The following is a 24,715-nucleotide window of genomic DNA, read 5'->3' as shown; positions in this document are numbered from 1 at the left end:
CCTTCATACACAAAACCTGTGGTGCTGGCATAAGCTTGTGCCCTACCCACAGCAATTCTGATATGTTTGATTTTGCCCATCTCTATCAGAGGGTGGGGAAGGTATTTTATAATTACATGCAGTGTGTTAGGGAGTGCACATTTTGACTAGACATCAACGAAACCAAATTCTCTGCTTACAATTTTATATGTATGTGAATATAAGAGTTTTCCATAGACTAACTATGACTTCATAAGCTTCAAACATGGCTTCTCTACTCCCACATACTTCCAGTGTTGCTCAGTTTCACGTCATGATATGAACTCTAGCCTTGCATCTTTGTGTTGTAAAGCTGAATGAGTTAGCACAGTGGGTGATAAGAGTCCTCCTAGAAACCATTCCTACACCAGGGTGGCTAGAAATGACTTGAAATATACGGGAAAGTGACTGATAGACACATAGATAAGCTCAAACTAAATGTGTCCCTGGCTCAACTTCGTCTTAGCAGATCCCCAAAATACCCTTTCCCTAGGAACGAAGCAGTCTCTTTTCTTTGGCGTTATTGCCTCAAGGATGATACAAGCATAAGGCTGCCATGGCCGTTTCTATATCTCTGTGAAGAAATCCTGCCAGAGAGTGAAGCCTATCCAAGAAAAGCAGAATTAAGTGTTTGGGGGTGGGGTGGGGTGGGGAAATAAAGAGACAGAGACAGAGGGATAGAGAGAGATTTTTTTCTGATGACATCCATAGACCCAGTTGTGACTGAAACCAAATTTAGTTTTTTCAGTGACATGAGCCAAGACTTTCCAGACTCCCCTGTTTTTGCTTAACTGAGCTGGAACTGTTTGTCTTTTCCTTATTTTTTCTCTGTTGTATCCTCAACTCCTAGAATTTGGGACATGAGAAGCCCTAAATAAATATTTGTTAAATGAATGAATAAATTGGATTTCTTTAAACCAGAGAAGGCCTTACTAAATCAGGAAGATTAAAAAAAAATTAGTTATAATCAAGGTAGAATATAGACCAAATGCTAAAGGTGGGCTATTGATAAGCATACATTTGGGCTAATCAGGCAGCACGCTTGGGGCACATTATAAGCTAAGGTCTAGAGAAAGGAATACACTGGGCATGCTCAGAGCATGTGAGTGCCGGGGTCCTGTTGGGTATTGAGTTGGGGGGTGTGGGGGTGATGTTCAGAAGGCGGGTAACTCATCTCTGAGAGCTTTGGATGACCAGCTGAAGAACTTGAAATTTATTTGGTAGCCAATGGGGGAAATCAGTGGATGATTTTCAAGCAGAGAAGTGAGCTATTATCCCTCCCATGGGTAGTTTCATTTTAACAGAAAACGCAAAGCTTCTACCTAAAAGGATATATTTTTACGTAATAGAGATTTAAGGTCATAAAGCAGGTCAGTGAAGATTTTTGTGAAAGAACTTTCAGTAGTCTCAGATTACACCATGTAGGCCACTGCTATTTTATGACTAGTTATTTTCCTGTGATAATCTGGGCTTAGGTTCAGTCATTTACACAAAAACCTATTTGCAACTTTTGGGACTCTGAAATAGAAACACAAAGGCCCAAAAAGAAGTAAAGGAAAGAAAAAACAAGAAAAATGAAGAGAAGCCTTTTTTCTCTTCAGGTTCATTTTATCTTTTGGAAAAATTCAAAATGATGAGTAATATATTTTAGATAAATTTTCAGCAATGATAAAACCATCAGATGATTTAAAAGAGAAGCATCTGAAGAAGCAGAAATTACATGAATAGCGTAGAAACTAAGACCAATTTAGCATACTCTGATTGGAACCTAGGGTAAGTGACATAAATCAGACTGGAAAAAATAGGGTGTGGTCAAATTAGACTGGGAGCATGGAGGAAAAGAACAATTTTGTAAGCAATCCAGTTAGAGTATGTGACATATTTTATACCCTTAGCTAACAAAAGGACCATAAATTGTGTAAATGTAGTGCACTTATTTTGATTATTCTGCAACATGTTATTTGTTTCTTCCTTTACCAATCTATATAAATAAAAAAAGTTTTTTCCTTTTGATGTAGAAAATTTCAGAAATTTTATATTTCTGGTTTCAAGGTATCTTGCTCCATCTCCTGAATTTACATTAGTTTTCTTCTTCTTTTTGTGATATCACTTGTGAAAATGCATTTATTATTTATAAGTACATTATTAGAAAGAGTTTAACTTTTTACTGTCTTCTCACTTAAAATTCTATCTTCTGGTTTTGCTTTCTGTAATAGAGGGAAAAATGATTCGAAGTCTACTTGGTGCTGCTCAGCTCCTGGCCCTTATGGTGATGAGTGCAGAAGGCAACAGACATGGTGAGGACGTGGCTGGATATAATGAGACATCTGGGATTGATAGGGACTAAGGAGCTGTGGAAACAAGAAATAACCTGGAGGAGTGTGGGAAGATCTCAGCAACTAATGGAGGGAGTTGGTGGTGGGGACAAACCATTTGTATAAGCAATTTTAAGGAAGTTTTGATTGGGGATAAAAAGCATCACACCCGCCACTGAATCCCTTACAGATTCCCATAAAAACATCCCGTTTCCATTTGTTGATCTTACGATCAGATTTGTGAACATGCAAGTGTTTTTTGATTTATCAGAGTGTTGAGATTGGATTCAAGGTGAGAGGAGAAGATGGCCCAGTTTTATTTGGGTTACTTTAAAAAAAATATACCATTCTATGGCGATTAAAACTATAAAAAGAAGACTTTCTGTAAAATAGGGTCATGACAACATCTATAAAGCAGTGTTTTTCTTCTTTAGCCCTCTCAAATTTCTCATACTGTTCTGGGGTTCCAGATTCCGTGTTGCTTAACACGTACTCATGAACTAATCCTCTCAGCTACGATCTGGTTCCACCAATTTTCTCTTTTCTAGTCAGCCTAGATGATGTCTTTGACATCATGGCCACCATCATGATTCGTTCAACACATATTTAATTAGTAAGTATTATACACCAGGGACTGTTCTAGGGTTGAGGACATACCAGTGACAAGACAGACAATTTTTTTCCCTTCTTGGAGTTCACCTTCCCACGGGAGAGGCAGACAATTAACAAGTAAACCAACATGGTGGTTTCAGATAGTGATAAATTCTCTGAAGACATACAACCAGAAAGGGAATCAAGAGTGACAGTGGGTGCGGGTGTAGGGAGACATTCTTTGAGTTAGGGTGGTTCATCAGGGCAGGCCTTGCAGAACCTCTGAAACAACAGACTTTTAAACCTTTTACTTGCAGGTGTTCTGGGTGTTGCAGGTTACTTCTGGGTGTTGTTGATGAAATGAGCTGGGGAGGTGATTATATCCATGTGCTGAGGTTAGAGGTGTCATCCTGTTTCAACAATTTCAGTTCAGAGTCATTGGCATGTAAAGAGAAGGAGACGCTGTTCATTTCAGGAGGAAAAATGGGCCTGACATTTTCCATACAGAAGTTATTGAGGTTTCCAGTAGCCTCTTCTGCCCCTCTCCCCTCCCTCTGCCCGCCCCAACCTCAGCATAATTTTCACCTTCTTGTACCAGGACGTAGTGTGGCCCTCATTTAACGGTGTGCAACTATAATGCAGCAGGTTATTAAAATACACAAATGCGCAAGGCATTTTCTCAGAGCTTATATAGTCTTCCTAACTACCCTGTACAGATGAATGTTCTAGGTCAGAGGTTAGTAATAGTAATGAGAGCTTCTCAGAGTGATTGCCTACTATGTGCCAGGGACAGCTAAGGTGTTTTACCACATATCTGCTCCAGTTTTCCTAGGAGACAAGCGTTAAGCACGCTTATTGTGTGTCGAAAGAAGTTGAGGTTGGAGAGATGAAGACTGTCAACTCACACAAGTACTGGGCCTAATTTTCTGCCTGACCCCAAACACCATTCATTTGCCACCAAACTATGAGCATTTCTACAGTGAAATCTGGCATTTATATTTGACCCGAGAACCTCTATGATCTGAGGCATGGAAGAGCGGCAGGTCCAGAATTCAAACTCGGGTCCCTAAATTGCATCGTATCTAAGAGCATGGGTCGTGGTGGGGGTCACACAGATCTCCGTTTAAATCCAGGCCGTAGAACCCAGTAGCAGCATGACTGTGGATAATTTATGCAGCCTTTCTGACTCTCAGTTTTCTGATCTGAATCCTACCTCAAAGGATTATTTGGGGGAATTAAATAATGTATGTTGTTTTTAGGGCAGTTTTTGATGCATGTGAATTCTCAGTACATTCTAGCCATTATCATTCTATTTCACTGTGGTGGACTCCAATATGACCAGTCTACAGCCACCCACCCGCTTCTTTGCAAAGAACATCACAATTCTCTACAGTTCTCAAGCAGCTATAATACCTGACAGGCTTGACCCTCTCCCCATCCCTGGTAGGTAAATCATGATTGGTCTAAGCCAGAAGTTCTCAAAATGTGGTTCTAGGATGGGCAGTATAGATATCACTGGGGGCCTTGTTAAAAATGCATATTCTCAGGCCCCAACTGAGAAAGATCTATGGAATCCAAAACCCTGGGAGGAGAGCTCAGCAATCTGTGTTTTCACAAACCCTCTAGGTGACTCTGTTAAAGTTTAAAAACCACTGATCTGAAGCAGCTGTGATCGTATTATCGCCCTTTCCAATAATTGGGTTAAGCATGGACATATGGCCCAGTCTTGGTCTGTAAGGCCTGAGAAGGAGTCATCTGGGGAGGGGAAGTGTGCTAAAGTTTTCTTTGCTCCTTTAAAGAGGTGCATTCTTCTTTGCAAGATGCTATTTGTGGTGTACGGGATACCTGGAATTATTCATGCCACTCTGAAACTAGGAGGAAGATGATTTTTTAAGAAAGGCAGAGCAGAAAGGTAGAAAGAACCGGGTCTTTGTTAACGCTGCTGAACTGCTGAGTTAGCCAACCTCTAGACTTCCCCCTTATGTGCTATAATAAAATTATTGATATGTAAGCTACTCTTCGTTGGGTTTTCTTATTTGCACTCTCTGATATTCCCACATAACAGTTGTCTCTTATGCAAGCCAGTGCTCTTTGGAGTGTAGCAAGATTATGGTGCACTGAAAATGTGGGCTTTAATCACAGTAATTATTTATTTTAGTTTCCATTAAAATTAGTTATATTTATTTAGTTTTATTGGTGATGAAGGGGCAAAGCATTCATTTTGTTTTCTCTCTAGACTCTGAATGAGCCAAGATGTCAGACAGCTTGGTGAAGAGATACTGAGTTGTTCACATGTGTCCAGTCATCTGGATGTTCGGCTTCTGAAAACGAAACATCTGGAGCGTGAAGCAATGGTTTCACTTTTCAGCTATATTTTGGCATCATACGGAGACCATTATTAAGAAAAGCCAGGAATAAAGATTTATGTAAGAGATGGGATCACCCAGGAGCATTGCTGACCAGGTGTCCTGCCCATACGGCTCTTGCTTCATTCACTTTTTCAATCATTCAGAAGAACTGAAATCTGCCGTGTGCAGGGTATTGTGTTATGGGGGGAGGGGGGGGTAGTTATGACTTCAGATGTAAATATACGTCATAGGAGGAAAGATAGCATTTGTCTTCCAGGAGCAAATAGTTTAGTGGTAGAGCAACTGGTAGGATGGAATAAATTCTGTGTTAGAGATTGGTAAGGTGTTTGTGGGGGTGTGGAGAAGGGAGCTGCCATTTACTTAGCTTTTCATACTTCTTGTGGGGTTGATGACACAGATGCTATTTTAGGCTTGGGGGTACAGTGATCAGCATTACCAGCTCTGGTCTCTAGTCTCATGAGGCTTACAGTCTAGTGGGAAAGACATGAATGTATAAACACACATACAGTTATAAATTCAGATAATCCAATGAAATAAAAGAACTGTGCTACCAGAGAGAGTAATTGGGGTGATGTCATTTGCTTTGGGTGTTCAGGAAAGGACTGTCTGAGGATGTGACATTTAAGTGGCGACCTGAAGGGTGAGTGGGAGCGAACATGATTAAGTTTGGGGGAGGAGGGGGAGGAAAGGTTAGAAGCATTTTCTTACAGGAAGTGGCACTAGAGTCAAGTCTCAGAAGTCAAACTGGTGTGGTGGAAAATGTCTCTATATGTGCACATAGAGAAGACTGTAAGGAATATTCCAGAATGCTAACAGGGTTTTATCTCTGGGTAATGGGATTATGTATATTTTTTAATTTTCTTTTTTCTGTTTTTATTTATTATATCTTTGGTGTACTTTTCTGTAATAATAATGATGCTGATGATTATAATAGTAAAATAAAAATAATAATGTTTAAAAAGTAATCCTAAAAAGAAGGAGAGAAAAATGGGTGTTTTCAGATAGGCAATGAGAGGGTCAAGGTTTAGGTGTATGTGGTGGCCGTGTAGGGTGGGGTTGGGTGGGGGGAGGTAGTCTTGCTAGGCAACAGCTTGTAGTGTTTAAATTACTGCTAGTTACTGTATTTGAATGTCTTCTTAGGACTACAACATGGCAGTGGGGGAGGGGTTGAGAGATAGAACAGGAAAGTAGGCAAGAGGTCTGGTCAGGAAGAGTTTCAAGTCCATCTGTGGTCAATATGGAGTGAGGTGATCAGATCTGTATTTTAGAACCCCCCTCCCCCCCATGATGATGGTGTGGAGATATACAGGACAGTGGCAGTCATTAAGGTGAGCATCATAGGGCAGGGCAATGTATTTTTTTTTTAAGTGGCACATTCAATGGAGAGACCTCAGCTGCTCTTGATGGCTTATTGGTAAATTTGGTGATTCCTGTCTGTGTGGACCAATGCATCTCAGTTGAGTGATTAAAACATTAACTTCAAATGATTAATTTAAGACCAGTCTCAGGCCAAACAACTGGGTGGGTGCACTTCTTTTTTTTTTTTTTTTTTTTTGTCTCAGCCATGTAGTTTCATGTAGTGTAGACTTAGTCTCTCCTTATCATGGTCTTCACCATTTATCCAGTGTGGATTTTAGGAGGATGAAAAGCACCTGTCCTTTTCCTACCTTAGTGAAAGATCAGGATGAGGTAACGTCTGTAGAATGATTGATTGCCTCACACACAAATACCACTGAAATATAAACTGTCATTATTTTCCCTGATACCAACTTTCTGTGCAGGTTTTAATTTTGTCTGCTCATTTCAACCAAATTTGAGGTCTCCATGACTACAATAGAAGAACAGAAGGAAAAGAATACTTCTGTCTCGGCACATCCTAAATGGCATTGTTTATTGTAAAATGTGGATATTTTAAAGGATGCCCACATTTTAAAAAGGTATAAATGCTGTTCATATGGTGCTCCAAGCCAGGGATGTTTTTATGTTCTAGTCGTGGGTGATAATGTGAACACATTGAGAAGATGTATCAATAAGGACTCTAGAAAGAGACTAAAAGATTCAGGGTAGAATTCAGACGTGGCAAGATATGCTTATTTATTCAACTTCTAGGGCAGGGTCTGGGCTCTCTGAGACTTGGGTAATAAGGTCAAATGTGGCCACGGATTGACGTCCAAGTGGTTGGATGAGTTTACATCCTGAACACCTGAGTAAAAACTCCAGGAAAAACTGTCATGTTTTCATGCATCCTGCATGGGTATATGGCAAACCTTCCCAACATGATTAGGACATGATGATAAGTCAGCACCTTTTTTCAAGAGGCAATGAGTGTATTAGAGGCCTTGCAGTTAGATTTGAGTCCTAGCTAAGCCGCTTATTATCTGTGTGGCTTTGAACAAGTCCGTTGACATCTAGACTTAGATTTTCTCACCTGTTAAACAGGAGTAACAAAGCCCACCTTCAGGATTATTGTAGGGAAATAAATAGGATAATATTTACAAAGTCCCTGGCATTTAAGAAAGTCTTTAGTTTAATTGTTGCCTATACTGTTGTTATTACATGCACTTTTAAGCTGCAGAGAGCTGTGTATGCAGCTACTCAAGAATTTTTATTTATTTATTTAAAAAAAAAATTTTTTTTTTTTTTAACGTTTCTTTATTTTTGAGACAGAGAGAGACAGAGCATGAACGGGGGAGGGTCAGAGAGAGGGAGACACAGAATCTGAAACAGGCTCCAGGCTCTGAGCTGTCAGCACAGAGCCTGACGTGGGGCCCGAACTCACGGACCGCGAGATCATGACCTGAGCCGAAGTCGGCCGCTCAACCGACTGAGCCACCCAGGCGCCCCAAGAATTTTTATTTTTAAACATAACAAAATGTGAAGCGCTAGGATGATGGGAAGCCAAGGAGGAAAATAGGGGCTGACATGGTGGGAAGCCCAAGTTAGGGTTTCCTGGTGCTCAAGGAGCTGAGATCCCAGGCTCTATGCAGCATCTGAAAATGTTTGGAACTTAGCCAATATCTGGAGCCAGCATATTCCTGGCTGTTAATGCAGATGCCAAGTGTTTGGCAGACAGAGGTGTTAGGGTGATGCCTGACTGTGGCCACATCACTAAGTTGGCTGGTTCTACAGCAGAAGGGGCCAGTGCTGGTTGACCCCAGCCCACTGAGTATCTGTCTTGATATTTGTCACTGGTGTGTGTCCCCAGCCACTTCTCAGTCCTCCTTTCCTTCCTCCTGGGTCTTGTCCTAGTCAGGTGTTCTGCTTCCAGTCAGGTACCCAGTCTGTGTCCTATTTTGCTTTTCAGCATAAAGAGAGCAACCCTCTGGAAAGGTATTTGCCAATGAGGTGGGACCTGTGTTATTTTGAAAAGGACTCTCAGACACTGGAAGAATTACATTTTAATGACAGAATGATAGGCAACAGGTTGATGTTTGAGGTCTGGGGGCTCTGTCTAGCATTTGGGATTATACGTCATCCAGTGGCCATGCTTTCTGCTCAGAAGGCCAGTAGTTGCCAGAAATAGTGTTTTTAACTCTTACCTGGAGGAGGGAGATAATCAGGGGAGTGCTTCAGTGCAGGGAGTGACTGGCTTATCACCTGTTCACTTCCAGCCTGATGCATTTTGGGCTGACAGTGAGTTTAATTGCAGAGCAAGGTGCTTGTGTGATGTACCCCTGGTGCCTCATCCATCTGCTCAAGGCAGGAATCCCACGCAAGGGGGTGTCACGCACGGGGGTGTTCCCTCTGACTTCCCGATGCCTGTTGCTCTGCACTGCTGTGAAGGTGCTGGGAAGAAGTGCCAGGGAAGAGGGCAGAAAGTACTCTATAAACATGGCAAGTGCTAGACTGGGAGATTCTTTCCAGGGACTGTTGATTTCCATGATAATGTGGAAATAGTATTTCTACTACCTACATTTTTGGGTTCACTTTCTGGTTTTCAGGCTCTGTGTTGAACAGTTTTCACGATGTCTTGAACACCCGTTGTTTGTGCTTGTCCTGCTTTCCTCCTCAACTTCTGGTAATAGCACCTGGATTTTTCTCTTAGGACCCACCCGTCCCCTGGTGTGTGCCATCTTGGGGGACCTGTTTTATTCACTGCTTCTTCACCCCATCGGTGAGGGTGATAGGGATGGCTGGACGCATGATACCTGACGCAGACGGGTGGGTTCACAGCAGTTTATTAGCCATATACACTCACTAGGGGAGGAGAAGACCACATGTCATGCAGAGCCATGTGGAGATTGTACTTGGCAGTAGAGTAAACCAGCAGGGGCTCTGGGAGGCAGACTTTGTAGGCCCTTTGTTCTCACACAAGGATGTGATTGGGTTGTTTGAATAATTCCATGAGTCGGCAGTGAAACCAGCTCCTCCAGGGCAAATAGGTATTGCCTTTGGTCTTTTGATACAAAGGGTCTTTGGCTAGAGGACCTTATTTGCAGGAGCAGAAGGGGAGGAGAATTTGTGGTCAGACCACTTGAGGTCCTCCCTGTTTTCCCCAGATGTCAAGGCACACATGATATTGGATGTTAATTTTAAGCCTTATACCACATCTGTGTATCCAAGTTCTGTGCCCTCCTCTGGTAATGAGGATGGGTGTGTGACCTATTCTACACCAGTCAGGGTCTCTCTCTTGGAAATACGAAACTTGAGTTGGATGAAACAAAGTGGGAAAAATGAATAGAGCTGATTAGTCCAAATAGAGCTGCCCTGGGGAAATCGTTCATTTCTGTAACCAAGAATCTTGGTGTTTCCCTGGATCCTGCCTTTTCTGGGATGAGAGCGTTCAGTTTTTTCCTCTTGAGTTTGGGAGCTGTCTCATTGGTTCAGTTGTCCAGATTTGGATTCTGTTGCTTTCAACCAAGAACTGTAGTGTTTCACATTTATTTGACCCAATAGCCCTAAAGGATAGGTGTTTTTATTATCCCTATTTTAAAGATGAAGAAACTGAGGCAAGGAGATTGTGAAGACTTCCTGAGGTCACAAAGGAAGTAAAGGGCAGTAGTGATATTTGAAAAAAACAAAACACAAGAGTTAGCTTGACAATAGTTTGCAACTTCATATCTTCCTCTTAAAGACAGAAACTAGAGATAGCTTGTCAGAACTTTAAATTCCAACTACGTAGGGAAGTGCCAATGAGATATGGTGTCATTATGGGGTCATGCAGTGGCAATAGCTCGTACGCCCTGTGGTAAGTGCCCATCCAGCCTTTGGCCCTGTGGAGTAACTGACAGTTCACCAGGAGCTATGGAAGCTCAGTCCTGGGTTCTAAAGGCAATTAGGTGTGAGGTGCCACATTGATACGGAGACATAATTAGACCATAAAAGAGAAAGGTCATCTTTTCAAAGGGCTCTGTTAAGTTTGAGCCAAGCATATTGTGGCTGGGTGGGAGGAGTACGTGTGTATACTTCAAGGCTCAGAGATTCCTGTGTCTTTTCCCTCAGTAAGCACTTATGCCTGGCCTTTGGTGAGCAAAGGGAAATGGGCTGAGGAGAGCAAAATTGGCCAGAGTGTAGATGATGAGACCCTAGGTTTTCCCCACTAAGAAATAAGACCCATAAAATGGGGATTTCACAAGAGAGGTATACAATCTCCTATATAGGATAAAACACACACACACACACACACACAACCTTACACATACATAAAACCATAGCTGAAGAAGTAGGAGGAAAATCAGGAAAAGGAAGAGCCACTACAACCAAAGAAAGAAATCAGGAGAAGAAAGTATGTGGACAATGAGAAAAGGCACTTCAGTCAGGTCACTCTTTCTAGGTCAGAGGATGTCAGCTGTCCAGCATTCAGCACAGGCAATCCTTTCCTTTCCCTGTCCTCTGCCTGTGTAGAGCTGCTGAGGGGAGCTGTGTGTCAGTGAGCAGATGTTGGGGCAGCGGTGTCTCCTTGGATATTCAGAGGTCACCACCTCAGGCCTGTGGTCAGAGAGGAAGTGGTTTCCTGCTGACGCACAGCTCTGGAGCCTGGGGCAAGAGCTTGTGGTAGCCCAGAGCCCTGTTGCCCACTGAGGCCCAAACTTACTCCCCAGACTTTGCAGTCAGTGGTTCTTAGCAGGGTCTGGGAGCTTCAGTGCTGAAGGACACAATGGGACCCCGTCTGGAGCCAGCCTGGTGGCAGGAGAGGTGGAGCTGTGTTAAGACACGCAGAGCTAAAATTATCCTGCCCTTATTTCTGCAGCTGAAAGACACATGCTGTGAAAGTCATGGGTATTATGCTGTCAGTCCATTGATGCCTTCAAACCCCTTGTCTGAGCCATTATTTCACCTCAGGGGTGGGGGAGCCCAGGCACGCCTCCATAGAGAGGGCTGCTTTTTCAGCACAGGGCTGACAGTGGCTGTAAGCCAGGTCCTGTCTCTCCTTCATGCATCTTCCTTGAAGGACACCATAGGGCCCAGGCCAGGGTTTCCTCCCCACTATGACCTGGGAGGTACAGTGAGCAGAAATTCTTTTATCAGGTCATATTGTGAAGACATGAGGTCTGAGTGGAAGACACACAGAAGGAAGCTGACTTTTCTGGTTGACTATTCAACAACTAGCACTTCTTCCCAAGAGTTGCTGCTGCTTAATCTATTGGTTATGAGTTTGGAGTTAGACTGCCTTGGTTAACTTTCACCTGCACTACTTACAAGCCATGTAACCTTGGCTTAGCCTCTCTAAGTCTTGGTGTTATTATTGCACAATGATAACCTTATCTCATGGGTTGTTGTGATGAGCAAAAGAAATGATCCACAGAAAAAATTTAGCACCATGCTGACATATAGAAAGTATCTAATACTTGCTATTTATTGATGGCGATGACCACACAGCTGTATTAGATGCCTATGCCCCTTGGACTTTTTCTGGCCACAGCATGGAGATCATCTGTTCCCAAGTTAGGGGGTTATTGGAATGATTCTCTTGATGGCAGGTGGGGGTAGGAATAGGAAAAAGAATAAAGATGGTTTCACAAATACTAAAATCAAATTTTTGATGCTTCTGGGCACACCCTACCCTGCTTTATATTTGGATTTGGACTTCTAGGTTCAAAGCCAATGTTCTTAGAAAGCTGGACTTCTAGGTTTAAAGCCAAGCTCAAATGGCCAATGTTCACAGTTGTTCCAGTGTTCTTAGTGGGCAGGAGGCCATGTTCCTCAGCTGGGCCAGCTCTGAGTAAGGCAAAGTCGAAAGGCTGTTGTTGCCTCTCCAGCTGTCTTCCTCGGTGCCCCTTTTATAATAGTAGTATCCTCCAAGGCATGTGTGTGGGGGGGGGGTCTTCACAATCTTTTCTAGTCCCATTCAATACCTTGTTTTAGAAAATGATCTGAAACAAATTTACACTGAAATGTAAATGACTGACAGTTGAAAGTATTACTTCTTCAGGGGAATTTGGATTAAAAAAAAAGTTTATGTATTTATTTTGAGAAATAGAGTGCAAGCAGGGGCAGAGAGAGAGAGAGAGAGAGAGAGAGAGAGAGAGAGAGGAATAGAGAGAGTCCCAAAAAGGCTCTGCACTGAGAGTGCAGAGCCTGATGTTGGGCTCAGTCTCACAAACTGTGAGATCATGACCTGAGCTGAAATCAGGAGTCAGATGCTTAACCGACTGAGCCACCCAGGTGCCCCAAGATTTTCATGTAAAATAACATACTCTCATACTAATTTTAAGAGTAGGGAAGGCATTCTGGGAACATCAGGTCTTCCTACTTAGGTGGTTAGTTACCTGCTCTATCTTGGTCTTCAGATTTCTCCTCTGTGGCTCAACTTTAGCAGGTGGCATGATTAGCACCAGCTGAACAGGAGAGCCAAATTACTATCCTGATTTACAGAGTGTATTTCTAAAAAGTTTATTGGGGATTCTGAGGCATGAATGGCACCGTCTCTCCCTGACTTGTTCCTAAACCCCTTCAGTTATAGAAGAAGCTATTAAAATAGGTGGCTCCTTTTTCCTTGCTGAGTCAGGGGAATGAGAGGCATTTCTGGGAACTTTAATGCCTTCCAAGAATTGGGAAGGGCCAACAGTTCTATACACAGCCTTGTTTTAAAAGGAACTTCACCCTCCACATTCTGTATCCTTTAATTTAGGTTGTCATTTCCTTGTACATGTACAAATATTTACTCTTACTTTAGCATTGATTCAGTAAATATTATAGGATTGTTTCTAAGGCTCTTTGCTTCATGCTCACCTATATTAATGCTGTATACTGTACAGCATTTTTTAAAAACTGTGATACAAAATAAGAATATATTTGACGTATGTCATTTCACATAACAATAGTTCCCTTCACTGTGCGTAAAAAAGTGTCATTTGACCTCTGAAATTGATTTCATAGGTCACTTGCAGTCAGGGGGCCAGGACTCATGTTTGCACCTGGCTTGCATGTACATAAATGTTCATGTGTGGCATGAGTGCCTCTGATGATGATGCTGATAATGTTGGCCTTTGGTAATCTGGCTGGTGGTGCCTTTTGTAAATTCATCACTCATTCCTAGCCTGAGGCCACTTTTTCCTCCCAGCAGTCTACCAAGGATGTCTTGAGTCTGAGGTGGTCTCCTGGAAATGGGGGTAGTAAGAGTGGATCTGGGATTCCCTAGTCCAACGAGAGACACACACATAATCCACATCACTAATTCCTTTTGGCGCAGTGGAAATGACAGAGAAAGTGGGAAGGAACCGGTTTTAGTGGGGAGAATCTGGGTGAGGTGTAGTGCCATGGAGCTACACTTTTGTCCCACTTTCCATACAGGACCAAGACAAGACAGCCCTTGCCCTTTACTTGCTTTTCCAAAATTGGCATGTTTTCAGTGGACAACTGAACTGGGGAGAGCTTTTGCCTTTTGAGGGGGAGTGTAGCAGATTCTAGGCATGGGGATATACACCAAAGAGAAAGGGGTGGTGGGGTTTGCCTGGAAATTGTTGAACTGAGGACAATGTAAGACATTGAGTATTTGCTTCCTCAGTGATTAACTCGTCAGTAAATTCAGACATGGAGTCTCAAGGGGAAACCCCTCCAACCCATTATCGCCAACGCTCGCGTACTCTGGGAAATGATTCCTGTGCTGTTTTATATAAGCTGAGAAACTTGCATTTTATACAAGCAGAGAAACACAGAAACCTGAAGTATGGGAACTGGAGGAATTGCTATTTATCTGAGTCCCATTAGATCAAAAGCGGATGTTTGAGTTAAAAACAGCGCTATTTCGGCTCACGTTTAAGGCTATAGTTAAATCTCAACTGTATAAATGTAAAGTCTTCATGTACTCCCTTTGACAAGATGGAAAACTTCTTTAGGGCGGAGACTGTATCTCATCCCTACTGTGCATCTCCTGCAAAACCAAGTGCCGCGCTATGCCATTTGTTGCTGTTCAATAAATATTTGTTAAGTGAACGATGCAACTGGAAGTTTCACTCCTACAAATTTTTATCTCAACCCAGCTTTTCTCAACAGTCAGCCCACCCCCTGTCCCCCTCCCTGACATCCCAGTCAGTGTGTGCCGAGGGAATGCAAACAAAACCCAATTAGGAAGGTAAATCTATTTGGAAATGCACACATATAAACAAATGTAGGCCAAAGGCAAATTTAAATGATTTCTCAGAATTGTCTGTGGTTATTATCCATGACCCTGTGCTGGCCCAATTCTTGCAGATAATCAGGTTATAGTTGATATTGGTTCTGCATTTCTACTTTAGAACAGAGGGAAAAGACAGGAGGATGCTGTGAGCACGGGTTAGGAGAAAACAAAGTCGTGGTAAGCTGAAGACACAAGACAAAAGGGTGGTATTTTTCTTAGCTGAATTTTATGTTGAATTGACCTTTAGACCACCCCTGGACAAGTTCAATTTGCTCTCTCTTTAGGTTGTTCAGGATTGGGCTGTGGGTGGTAGGTAGGATTTGTGAGACCAGAGAAGTTTGCCATTCACATCAGATGCCACCACTTCCCCAGCCCCCAGGGAACAGTTCTGGGTCATAGCTTTTGCTACCACATAGGCATCTGTCCCAGAAATTTGGGTTACAGGAGAAAGTGATCCTTCCTCTTCAGAGCAGAGGCTCTGGGAGTTTGGAGAGGTGGAAGCTTAGAGGTGGGATCTTTGCAAAATTTATGTCAGGGCTCTGACTTGGAATTGTATGTTCAGTCTGGACCATTCGGAACCCCTCTATCTCATTCAACATTGCAGAGTGCAGGGCACAAAACAGGCCCTCCAGTGAATGAGTGGATGAGCACATAAAAGCACTGGCTGCAAACAGTCAAGTTTGTTCCTGCCCTTTTGTCATTTGCCTACACTTTCCAGTGACCCACTGCACTGCCATTTAGAGGTGACTTACTAAGCCACGTACCTGCAGTTAGATAACTGTGATAGAAGTACGTTAGATGGGCATCTGTTTGGTGTCAGTCATGACAAAGGTTTTTATGTCTCTGGAAGTATTGGGTCATCCCCTGGTGACCCGTGCCTTTGACCTGGTCTAAAATTCCCATCATTATTATCACTTAGGGGTCAGATAGCAAAGTTAAAGAATTGGATTTCTTTAGGAAGTCACAGAAAAATGTAATACGTGCTTATTTAGAACATCATAGATAATGTTGGTATTTTACTTAGGACCTTTACCCCTCTCCCAACTTAGCTGGTTGAGTCCTTTGTTAATGAGTATATGAGATACAAGGCAAGTCCTTTAAAACCAAGAGTCAGTGATGGAGGAAAGATCAGAGCACAGGTAACCCCTCAAGGATTTCAGCTCAAAGACTGATTGGAACTTTTGCCTCTGCCTATTTATTTATTTAAAATAGTTTTTATTTTTGAGAGAGGGAGAGAGAGCCTGAGAGCATGAGCAGGAGAGGGGCAGAGGAAGAGGGAGAAAGAGAATCTTGAGCAGGCTCCACACCCAGCCTGAAGCCTGACGCTGGGCTCAGTCTCATGTGATATCATGGTCTGAGCTGAGATCAAGAGTCAGATGCTTAACCCCTGGGACCACCCAGGCACCCCTTGCCTCTGCCTATTTAGACAGAAGAATCTGCTTTCCAGTTTCATCCAGGCTCTGCACCGTCACCAGCTGGAAATTGAAATCCTTTGTAAGTAGCATTCAGTCTTCTAGGCTGCCAGATATGATGGATGCATCTAAAGACTAATCTTGGGGTCATCACTGTAATCTTAGCTCATCCCAGGAGCAGCAGCTCCCTGTGATGCAAGCACTGAAGGTACTTTGAGGGGCAAAAAGTTCCATTTGTCCCCGAGGAAGATTGGGCATGGATATGGTCCAAGAGAAGTGATAACTCCCATCTGCCTTTTCTTCTGAGGCTAGTACTTTGCTACCAGATAAAGTTTCCTGAAATGCTGCTGTTGCGTCACAGTCCTGCTCAGCGATGCTGTCTGTTGTCCATCAGCTCGAACTCCCACTCTTATTCTGCCACCAATTTCACTTCTTTGCCTCGTTTTTTTTTTCAACGTTTTTTTTTTAATTTAATTTTGGGACAGAGAGAGACAGAGCATGAACGGGGGAGGGGCAGAGAGAGAGGAAGACACAGAATCGGAAACAGGCTCCAGGCTCCGAGCCATCAGCCCAGAGCCTGACGTGGGGCTCGAACTCACGGACCGCGAGATCGTGACCTGGCTGAAGTCGGACGCTTAACCGACTGCGCCACCCAGGCTCCCCTCTTTGCCTCATTTGAGATAGAGCTGCAGGTAGAGGAAGAAGCAGGCTAAAAGTCATGTGGGACCCATTTAACGGGCTTGCAAGAAAGCACAACAAGCATGTCGGGTAAACATATATGACAGTTTTTCAATAATGATTCACAATATATGCAATTTATTTATTAAAATTGGGAAGGTAGGAGAGGCTATTCAGCTGGGGTTAGGAAAACTTGAATATGAAGCCAGTTCTTCTATATTACTATTATAAATCCTTAGGTAATTTGGTTTTCTTCTGGTGTCTCAATTTCCCCAAAGGTATTTAGCCCACTGGATTGTTAAGGTGATCAGATTAGAGGATTGCGCAAGAGTCCTTTCAGATATTAAATTTTGAATTCAAAGCACTTTCAAGTACAAAATCTCATTTAGTGAATAAAAATTAGAGATTGCATTAATTCTTTTTTTTTTTAATTTTTTTTTAACGTTTATTTATTTTTTGAGACAGAGAGAGACAGAGCATGAACGGGGGAGGGTCAGAGAGAGGGAGACACAGAATCTGAAACAGGCTCCAGGCTCTGAGCTGTCAGCACAGAGCCCGACGCAGGGCTCGAACTCACGGACCGTGAGATCATGACCTGAGCCGAAGTCGGCCACTTAACCGACTGAGGCACCCAGGCGCCCCGAGATTGCATTAATTCTTAAGTATAGTGTTGTTTTGGTGGGGAGGGGTGTACGTAATAAAATTAGAATGTAATAAAAAAAGTATTCGGTCTTCCCAATATGCCTATGGCTTCCAGTCACTCTGCTATTCCTGAAGGCTATGGAAATCAGACCATGGGAGAGCTGTCCTGCACCCTCTGTAGCCAGAGTCAGCCTGAGGAGGACCTGGAGCCTCACCCAGGTACCACCCTGGGCTGGCACTTCCTTTTTTTTTTTTTTTTTTTTTTTTAAGTTTATTCATTTATTTTGAGAGAGACAGAGACAATGCGAGTGGGGGAGGGGCAGCAAGAGAGGGAGAGAAAGAATCCCAAGCAGGCTCCATGGTCAGTGCAAAGCCCAACACGGGGCTCAATCTCACGAACTGTGAGATCATGACCTGAGCTGAAATGAAGAGTCGAATGCTTAACGGACTGAGCTACCCAAGCACCCCTGGCACTTCCTTTCTCTTGAGAGAGAAGTCAAGAACAGTGTTGCCCTTGGTTACATTTTAGGGAAGGGATGCTAAGGGGGTGCACTCATTAAAATGTACAGGGACAAAGTAACCCAATCGGTTGTCAAGTGTATGCGGGGTGGGAGGGGGTGTGTTTTGGGGGGTCAGGTTGGGGTGAGTGGTTACACCTGCTTCCTTCCATTTTCCAGGGCAAATGGCTTCAGCTGCTGCCCAGCAACAGCCAGCTAATCAAAGCCTTTGAGAGTGGCTTTGAAAATGTGTCAGCCAATAGCCATACAGGACCGGCCTAACAGCTGAAGGACACCCCCTCCCCTTCGCTGGAGCAGAGAATGGGGAAGGAGCAGATGGAAACCCTTCTCCCCTTGGCTGGCTCTCAGGGCACATTGTTATGCATTCAGGACTCAGAAGCTGAGACAGAGGCACACTCTTCACACACTTCTGCCCTCGGCCCAGAGCTCCGGAAGGAATCTCGCAAACCCCTCTGTGGTCCTCTTCACTGGGTGTGAGGTGCAGGATCTTATCCAGTGCAGGCACCCTAGAAGGGTTTGCTCTCTATTAAATTTGCCTTCTCGTGTGGCATTAATCAAACAGCTGAACCAGGCCGGCACTGCCGGAGCACAGCATTCATTATAGTCCCCGAGGGATCCCTTTCTCTAGATTTCAGACCCCTGGCTCCTGGAATAGAGATATCCTTTCTGCCGGGAAGGCCCCAAGTCTGAAGCGTGTTGCAGCCCACTCAGGAGACTTTTCTTCCCTGCATCCTCATTGCAATCCCCGTGGTTCCTGGAGTCCCTTCGGATTCCTTAAGTCCCTGCGGCAATGAAGCTGACTTTTGGGAGCCACTGCACAGGGAGAAGAGCCTCCAACAAGGATGTATGGGAGTTTTCCGGACACAGCCATATGGCGTGCGTCTAACCTCTTTTGTAAAATATTTTCCACGCTCCTTGTGGCAAGCGCCAGTTTCCAGAGGCTGAGGTTAGGGAAGTTCTCAGGCCTGCTTCCTTTGTCCTCCTGCCATTGAGGGCTGGGTGTCCAAGCTAATCTTTGTTCCCTGGGAGGTGTCTGGAACAGTTGTCTGTCTGCAGAAGCCCCCATCCTCCCTCCACTCCTCTACCCCCACACACCCAGCGAACTCCTCTGGTGTTTCCCATACCAGGCTTTGCAGACAGAAACACCCACTCAGCAGGGGCGCCTGTGTGGCTCAGCTCATTAAGCGTCGCACTCTTAATTTTGACTCAGGTCATGATCTCATGGTGGTGGGATCAAGCCCCGCATCAGGTTCTAAGCTGACAGCACAGAACCTGCTTGGGATTCTCTCTCTTCCTCTCTCTCTTCCCCTACCCACCCCCCCCCCCCCAATAAATACATAAATATTAAAAAAAAAAAAAAGAAACACCCACTCAGCCATAGCTCCCCTTTCAATACCTTTTACATCAGATGAAATAGATGAAATGAATGAGGGCCTGTCTCTGTCATGATACAAAAAACCCTCTGCCTCAGAGGTGGAGGAGCTCAGGATGATGGAAGTACAGCAGGAGGAGAAGGTGCTTTTTTTAATTGACTTTTTACTTTCAATTCCAATATAGTTAACATACAACATTGTATTAGTGCTAGATGTACAATACAGTGATTCAACAATTCTCGACATTACTCAGTGCTCATCACGGTACGTGTTCTCTTGTCCTCATCACCTATTTCACCCATCCCCCCACCCTCCTCCCCTCTAGCGACCACAGTTTGTTCTCTATAGTTAACAGTCTGTTTCTTGGTTTGTCTCTCTCTTTTTTTTTCCTTTGTTTATTTATTTTGTTTCTTAAATTCCACATATGAGTGGTATCTGTCTTTCTCTGACTAACTTAATCCCCCTAGCATTGTACTCTCTGGATCCATCCATGTTGTTGCAAATGGTAAGATTTCATTTTTCATGGCTGAACAATATTCCATCGTATATATACCACATCTTCTTTATCCATTCATCTATCATTCAGTACCTGGGCTACTTCCATAATTTTGGTATTATTAAAAAAGCTGCAATAAACATGGGATATTTTTGCAATCTTCATATACATGCCTAGTAGTGTGATTACTGGATCATAGGGTAGTTCTTTTCTTAATTTTTTGAGGATCCTCTGTACTGACTTCCACAGTGGCTGCACCAGTTTGCATTCCCACCAATAGTGCATGAGAGTTCTTTTTTCTCCACAACCTTGCCAATATTTGTGGTTTTTTGTGTTTTTGGTTTTAGCCATTTTCACAGGTGTGAGGCAATATCTCATTATAGTTTTGATTTATATTTTCCTGATGATGAATGATATTGAGAATCTTTTCATGTATCTCTTGGCCATCTTTATGTCTTTGGAGAAATGTGTGTTCATGTCTTGTCCCCATTTTTGTTAATCTTTATTTATTTTGAGAGCGAGAGAGAGAGAGATGGATAGGGAGAGTGGGGGAAGGGGCAGAGAGAGAGAATCCCAAGCTGGCTCCATGCTGCCAGTCAGCGCAGAGCCTGACTCGGGGCTCAATCCCACAAACTGTGAGACTATGACTTGAGCCAAAACGTAGCGTTGGACGCTTAACTGACTGAGCCACCCAGGCGCCCCATCTTGTGCCCACTTTTAATTGGGTTATTTGTTTTGGGGGTGTTGAGTTGTATACATTTTTTAAATATATTTTAGATGCTCTTTATCTGATATGTCATTTGCAAAAAAGGAGAGGCCGCCTTTAATATGAGAGGATGAATCAGGATGCCCGAGTCCTAGCTCCCTGTATGCAATAACCCATCTTCTGTGTGTAACCTTTTGCAGGATTATAAAAAACAGTCTAACCCAAATAAATACTTGATGTTTCTCTGGGTGCTTTTTTTTTTTTTTTTTTTTTTTTTTTGCAGACATACAGTAAGTCTCTGAGCACTTACATGGACATGGTGACATATGGAACCACACGTTCATTACAGAGATGTGTGCACACAGTTGCTAATTCCTCTTGTTCCAGTCTCCTCAGGAAATCCTGTGTTTATGAGGTAAGACTTATTTCAGAGTCAAACAAAATCATGATAAGCATCTGACTCCAGCTGGGACCACTCTACCCTTTTCTTATTCAGGACTGGTGAAATTTTCAACACTGAAAGAGCGTTTTGCTCGGCAGCAAATTCACCTTCACCTAGATAAGATTGCTGATGTTTTTTTTTTTCATCCACAAAAAGGAAAAGTCCTGGGGAGAGGTTTATGTGACTTTAATCTTAGAGGGGAGATAATTCTGCATCAGGGAAAGATGTAAGTTTCTTCTAGGGCTTTATGGAATTCTTTTTTGGCTTTCCAGAGAGAAGGGATTATTTTTCTTCAAGGAAATTTCAAGTATTAATAATAAATGACCTTATTGAGTGCTTCTATGTGGCAGACATTTCTGTAAGTGTACAGGTATCAACTTATTTATGATCCCTGTTTTACAGATATGAAAACTGAAGCACAGCAGGGTTGAATCACTTGCCTAAAGTCACACAGCTTTTAAGTGGTTGAGGATTCAAACCTAGACAGTCTGGTTCCAGAACCTGCCCTCTTAAGTCCTATGATGAATACAATAAAACAAAAATCTAAACAAAGAAATAAACCATACAATGACCCAGATGGTGTCAGCTCCTTATCAAAGGCTGTCAACTAGTTTGTTGAATTTTCATGGCTTTGGCTTCTTCCTTCTCCCTGATTTTATATTGTTCACCATTCTAGCAGAGGGTAGCAGGGGAAGGGAGAAACAGAGGAACTCAAAATCCTTCACTTTACATGATCATCAGCCATGCTAGTAACTGTCAAGTGAGGAAAGTGATTATTTGTGTCCTCCTTCCTAGTATTGCCTCTGGTTCCCTGAACTGGAGACATTATTAATGCATTAAAGATTTTGGAAATCCTACCCTTTCTCATGGCCTTTCTTTTCTTCTACTTCAATTTGAATCATTTTAATAAGCACTCGCCTGGCCTTTGGCAATGAAGAGTTGTGGCCCACTACATTTTCCCAATTACAAGATTCCATCAAATGAAAGATGAGTTATGTTTTTAATACAGTGTTATTTTTTGAGGGGCATTGATGCGGATCGGGGTCACCAACCTTACCACATTATAAGTATATGCTGATTGTAAAACATCTTGGCCACAGAAATGTTAAAATGTGAGAAAAAAATGTGTCTTAGAATTGAGAAAATGTAGTATTTTATTTCCATCTTTCAACAAGGAATAAGCCTTGTTAAGGTAGTATTTTATAAGGGTTCTTCATACATGGTCTGCCCTCTCTGGGTATCAGAATTTTGATTACAGTTGTCAGCTGGAGTTCAGCCTGGTTCAGATATCTATTTTTAACAATAGCTGAAGGGTTGCTCTTTTTCAAGACAAGAGAAGGATTACTTAAGAATAAGGGAATGACTCATAGAAGGGTCAGAGCTTCTTTCTTGTTAGGAAGGAGCTGTCTTCAGTGGCTGCCCCCTAATGGGCTGGAAATTGTGTGAAGATTCCTACCTACGGCAGAAGGATTGAAAACCTCAAGGGAAGTGAGCCAGGTTTGAGATCCACCAGGGCAAGTGAAGAGATTCAAACTCTAGCAGTCAATTCAGACCTAAGGGTTTAGAATAAGAGACTAGATTTGGAGCCAACAGTGGTTGAAAAACAAAAGATGGGCTTCTTAGGTCATCGTTGAGAATGGCCTTGGGATGTCTATGAGTTATCTTCAGGACTAGCTGGTGGATTCTTAAATTAGATGGACTTTGACGAAGGGACAAGAAGCAGAGTAGAGAGAATGAAAGCTAGACAAAAAACCAAGACTGTTTTGTTCATGGGAGTATTCCTAGCAATGGTAGGTAGCCTTAGCACAGTGCCTGGCCCATAAGAGGCATTAAATAAACATATGTTGCTTAAGTTAATAAATAAATTGTCTCTCTTGTAGAAGTTCATTTGTTCATTCATCTTTTCATCAAATTTTATATTGAGTACCATATATTTATATAGATGCTCTTAAGTGGGTAGATGTAGGTACTTGATTCTATGGAAGTTTTGAAATTCCACATCTATGAGACACAGGATATATACAAGCAGTTTACTAAACACTTATCTTAAGCTTGTGCACATGTACATTGGACTGTAGTGTGTTCTGCTATTTATGTCCCATCTCTCATATCTAAAGACTGGATGTAGACTGGGAAATGTCTCTTCAGTTCAGGCAGGAACTCTCTTATTCTTTCATTTGCTTCTGCAGTGTCTGTTGACCAGTTCTGTGTACTGGGCCATTCATGTTAGATACTAGTGTCAGAGGCGATGCTTTCTTAAATGCCTGTTTAAGAGTGACTGTAGGCAGTGTGCAGTTTCTCAAAATTCAGAATTGGTTTGCAGAGTCCCCTCAGTAGGATTCCTGAGCTCCATTAGCTGCACAATTCTGAGTGTGCTGAAATGGAAGAAGATTGTTTTCCCTCAAAGTGTTCTGGGAAAATGTGAGTTGGCAGCTATTTGTTACAATACGTCCATTTTCGTGGTGCTGAAAATTTATCTCACTTATATCTGCTGCAGTGGTGGGAGGTCAGTACTTGCTCTAGTGTCAGCTTCCAGGTCGGTCTGAAGAAAGACTAACCTCTTTAGCAGAAGTTGTGAATGCTAAGATATCCCCTAGGTGTTCCACCAAGTAATTGTTTTGTACATGCAATGTTGTAGGCCAGTGGTTCCCAAATCAAGTTCATCTATTGGTGCCAAAGATAAAGTCATCACTGGTCACAGAAAAATGGAAGAAAAAAATAACACAATGCAGTGTGTGTGTGTGTGTGTGTGTGTGTGCACGCACACACACATGTATGCACACATATGCACACATACATGTGCATATGAATGTGTACGTGTTTAAATATTTATATTAATTTTATGTACCTAAATGTGGGTGCAGGGTTGCTAGCTGTACTTTCATGGGAGGAATTATCCTTTATTCTGAGATTATGTCCTTTGTATGTTTTTGGCATCAAAATTATTTTAAGGTGCTTGGGTGGCTCAATTGGTTAAGCATCCGACTTCAGATCAGGTCATGATCTCACAGTTTGTGAGTTTGAGCCCCACATCAGGCTCTGTGCTGACAGCTCAGAGCCTGGAGCCTGCTTCAGATTCTGTGTCTGCCTGTCTCTCTGCCTCTCTCCTGTTCACACTCTCTCTCTCTCTCAAAAATAAACATTAAAAATTTATCTTTATTGTATAAAATTATGGCAATGGTAGATAACTCTTTTTAATGTTCTTATTTGAAAAAATAAAAGTTTGATGACCCTGTGGTTGCCATTTGGGAATTTTATAAATTTAACTGGGCCATGATGTATAGGTCTGGAAATCACTGAAATGCTACACGAGGCACTGTGAAGGGTAAAAAGGAATGACTCTTTGCTCTCCAAGAGTAAGCAATTCCTGTAGGAAAATTAGACACTTAGGCAAAATAGCCTGCATGAAGTTAACTTTCAAAGCTGTGTTTGATAAGTGGACTGTGCCATTATAGGTGGGTAGATGAACATACCTATTATATACAAGAACAATTTAACCACCCTGAAAAAATATTTACCATCCTGAGGCTAAGAAAGGTTGTCCAAGGTTTCAGAAGAAACAAACACAAATTGACTTTCTCATAAAGCCTGGGTTT

General features: G+C 42.7%; 1 protein-coding gene across 4 annotated transcripts in view; it reads left to right on the top strand.

The window, feature by feature from the left end:
- The window catches only part of RGS8 (regulator of G protein signaling 8), a 171,967-nt gene that overhangs the window by 63,537 nt on the left and 83,715 nt on the right, over positions 1-24,715 (top strand). The window contains exon 1 of one of the 4 annotated variants that reach the window (XM_045452606.1): positions 2,235-2,315. The exons of 1 other annotated variant lie outside the window; for it this stretch is intronic. In XM_045452606.1, coding sequence (XP_045308562.1) covers positions 2,313-2,315 — 3 coding nt within the window. In that variant the 5' untranslated portion in view covers positions 2,235-2,312. Of the gene's footprint in view, positions 1-2,234; positions 2,316-20,964; positions 21,093-24,715 lie in introns of those variants that run through there. 2 more of the 4 variants (XM_045452604.1, XM_045452610.1) reach the window with 2 other exon arrangements.

This window comes from Leopardus geoffroyi, chromosome C3 (genome assembly GCF_018350155.1).
Source record: "Leopardus geoffroyi isolate Oge1 chromosome C3, O.geoffroyi_Oge1_pat1.0, whole genome shotgun sequence".
NCBI lineage: Eukaryota > Metazoa > Chordata > Mammalia > Carnivora > Felidae > Leopardus > Leopardus geoffroyi.
The sequence above is the reverse complement of the archived record's forward strand: the minus strand, read 5'-3'. Positions and strand labels throughout refer to the sequence as shown.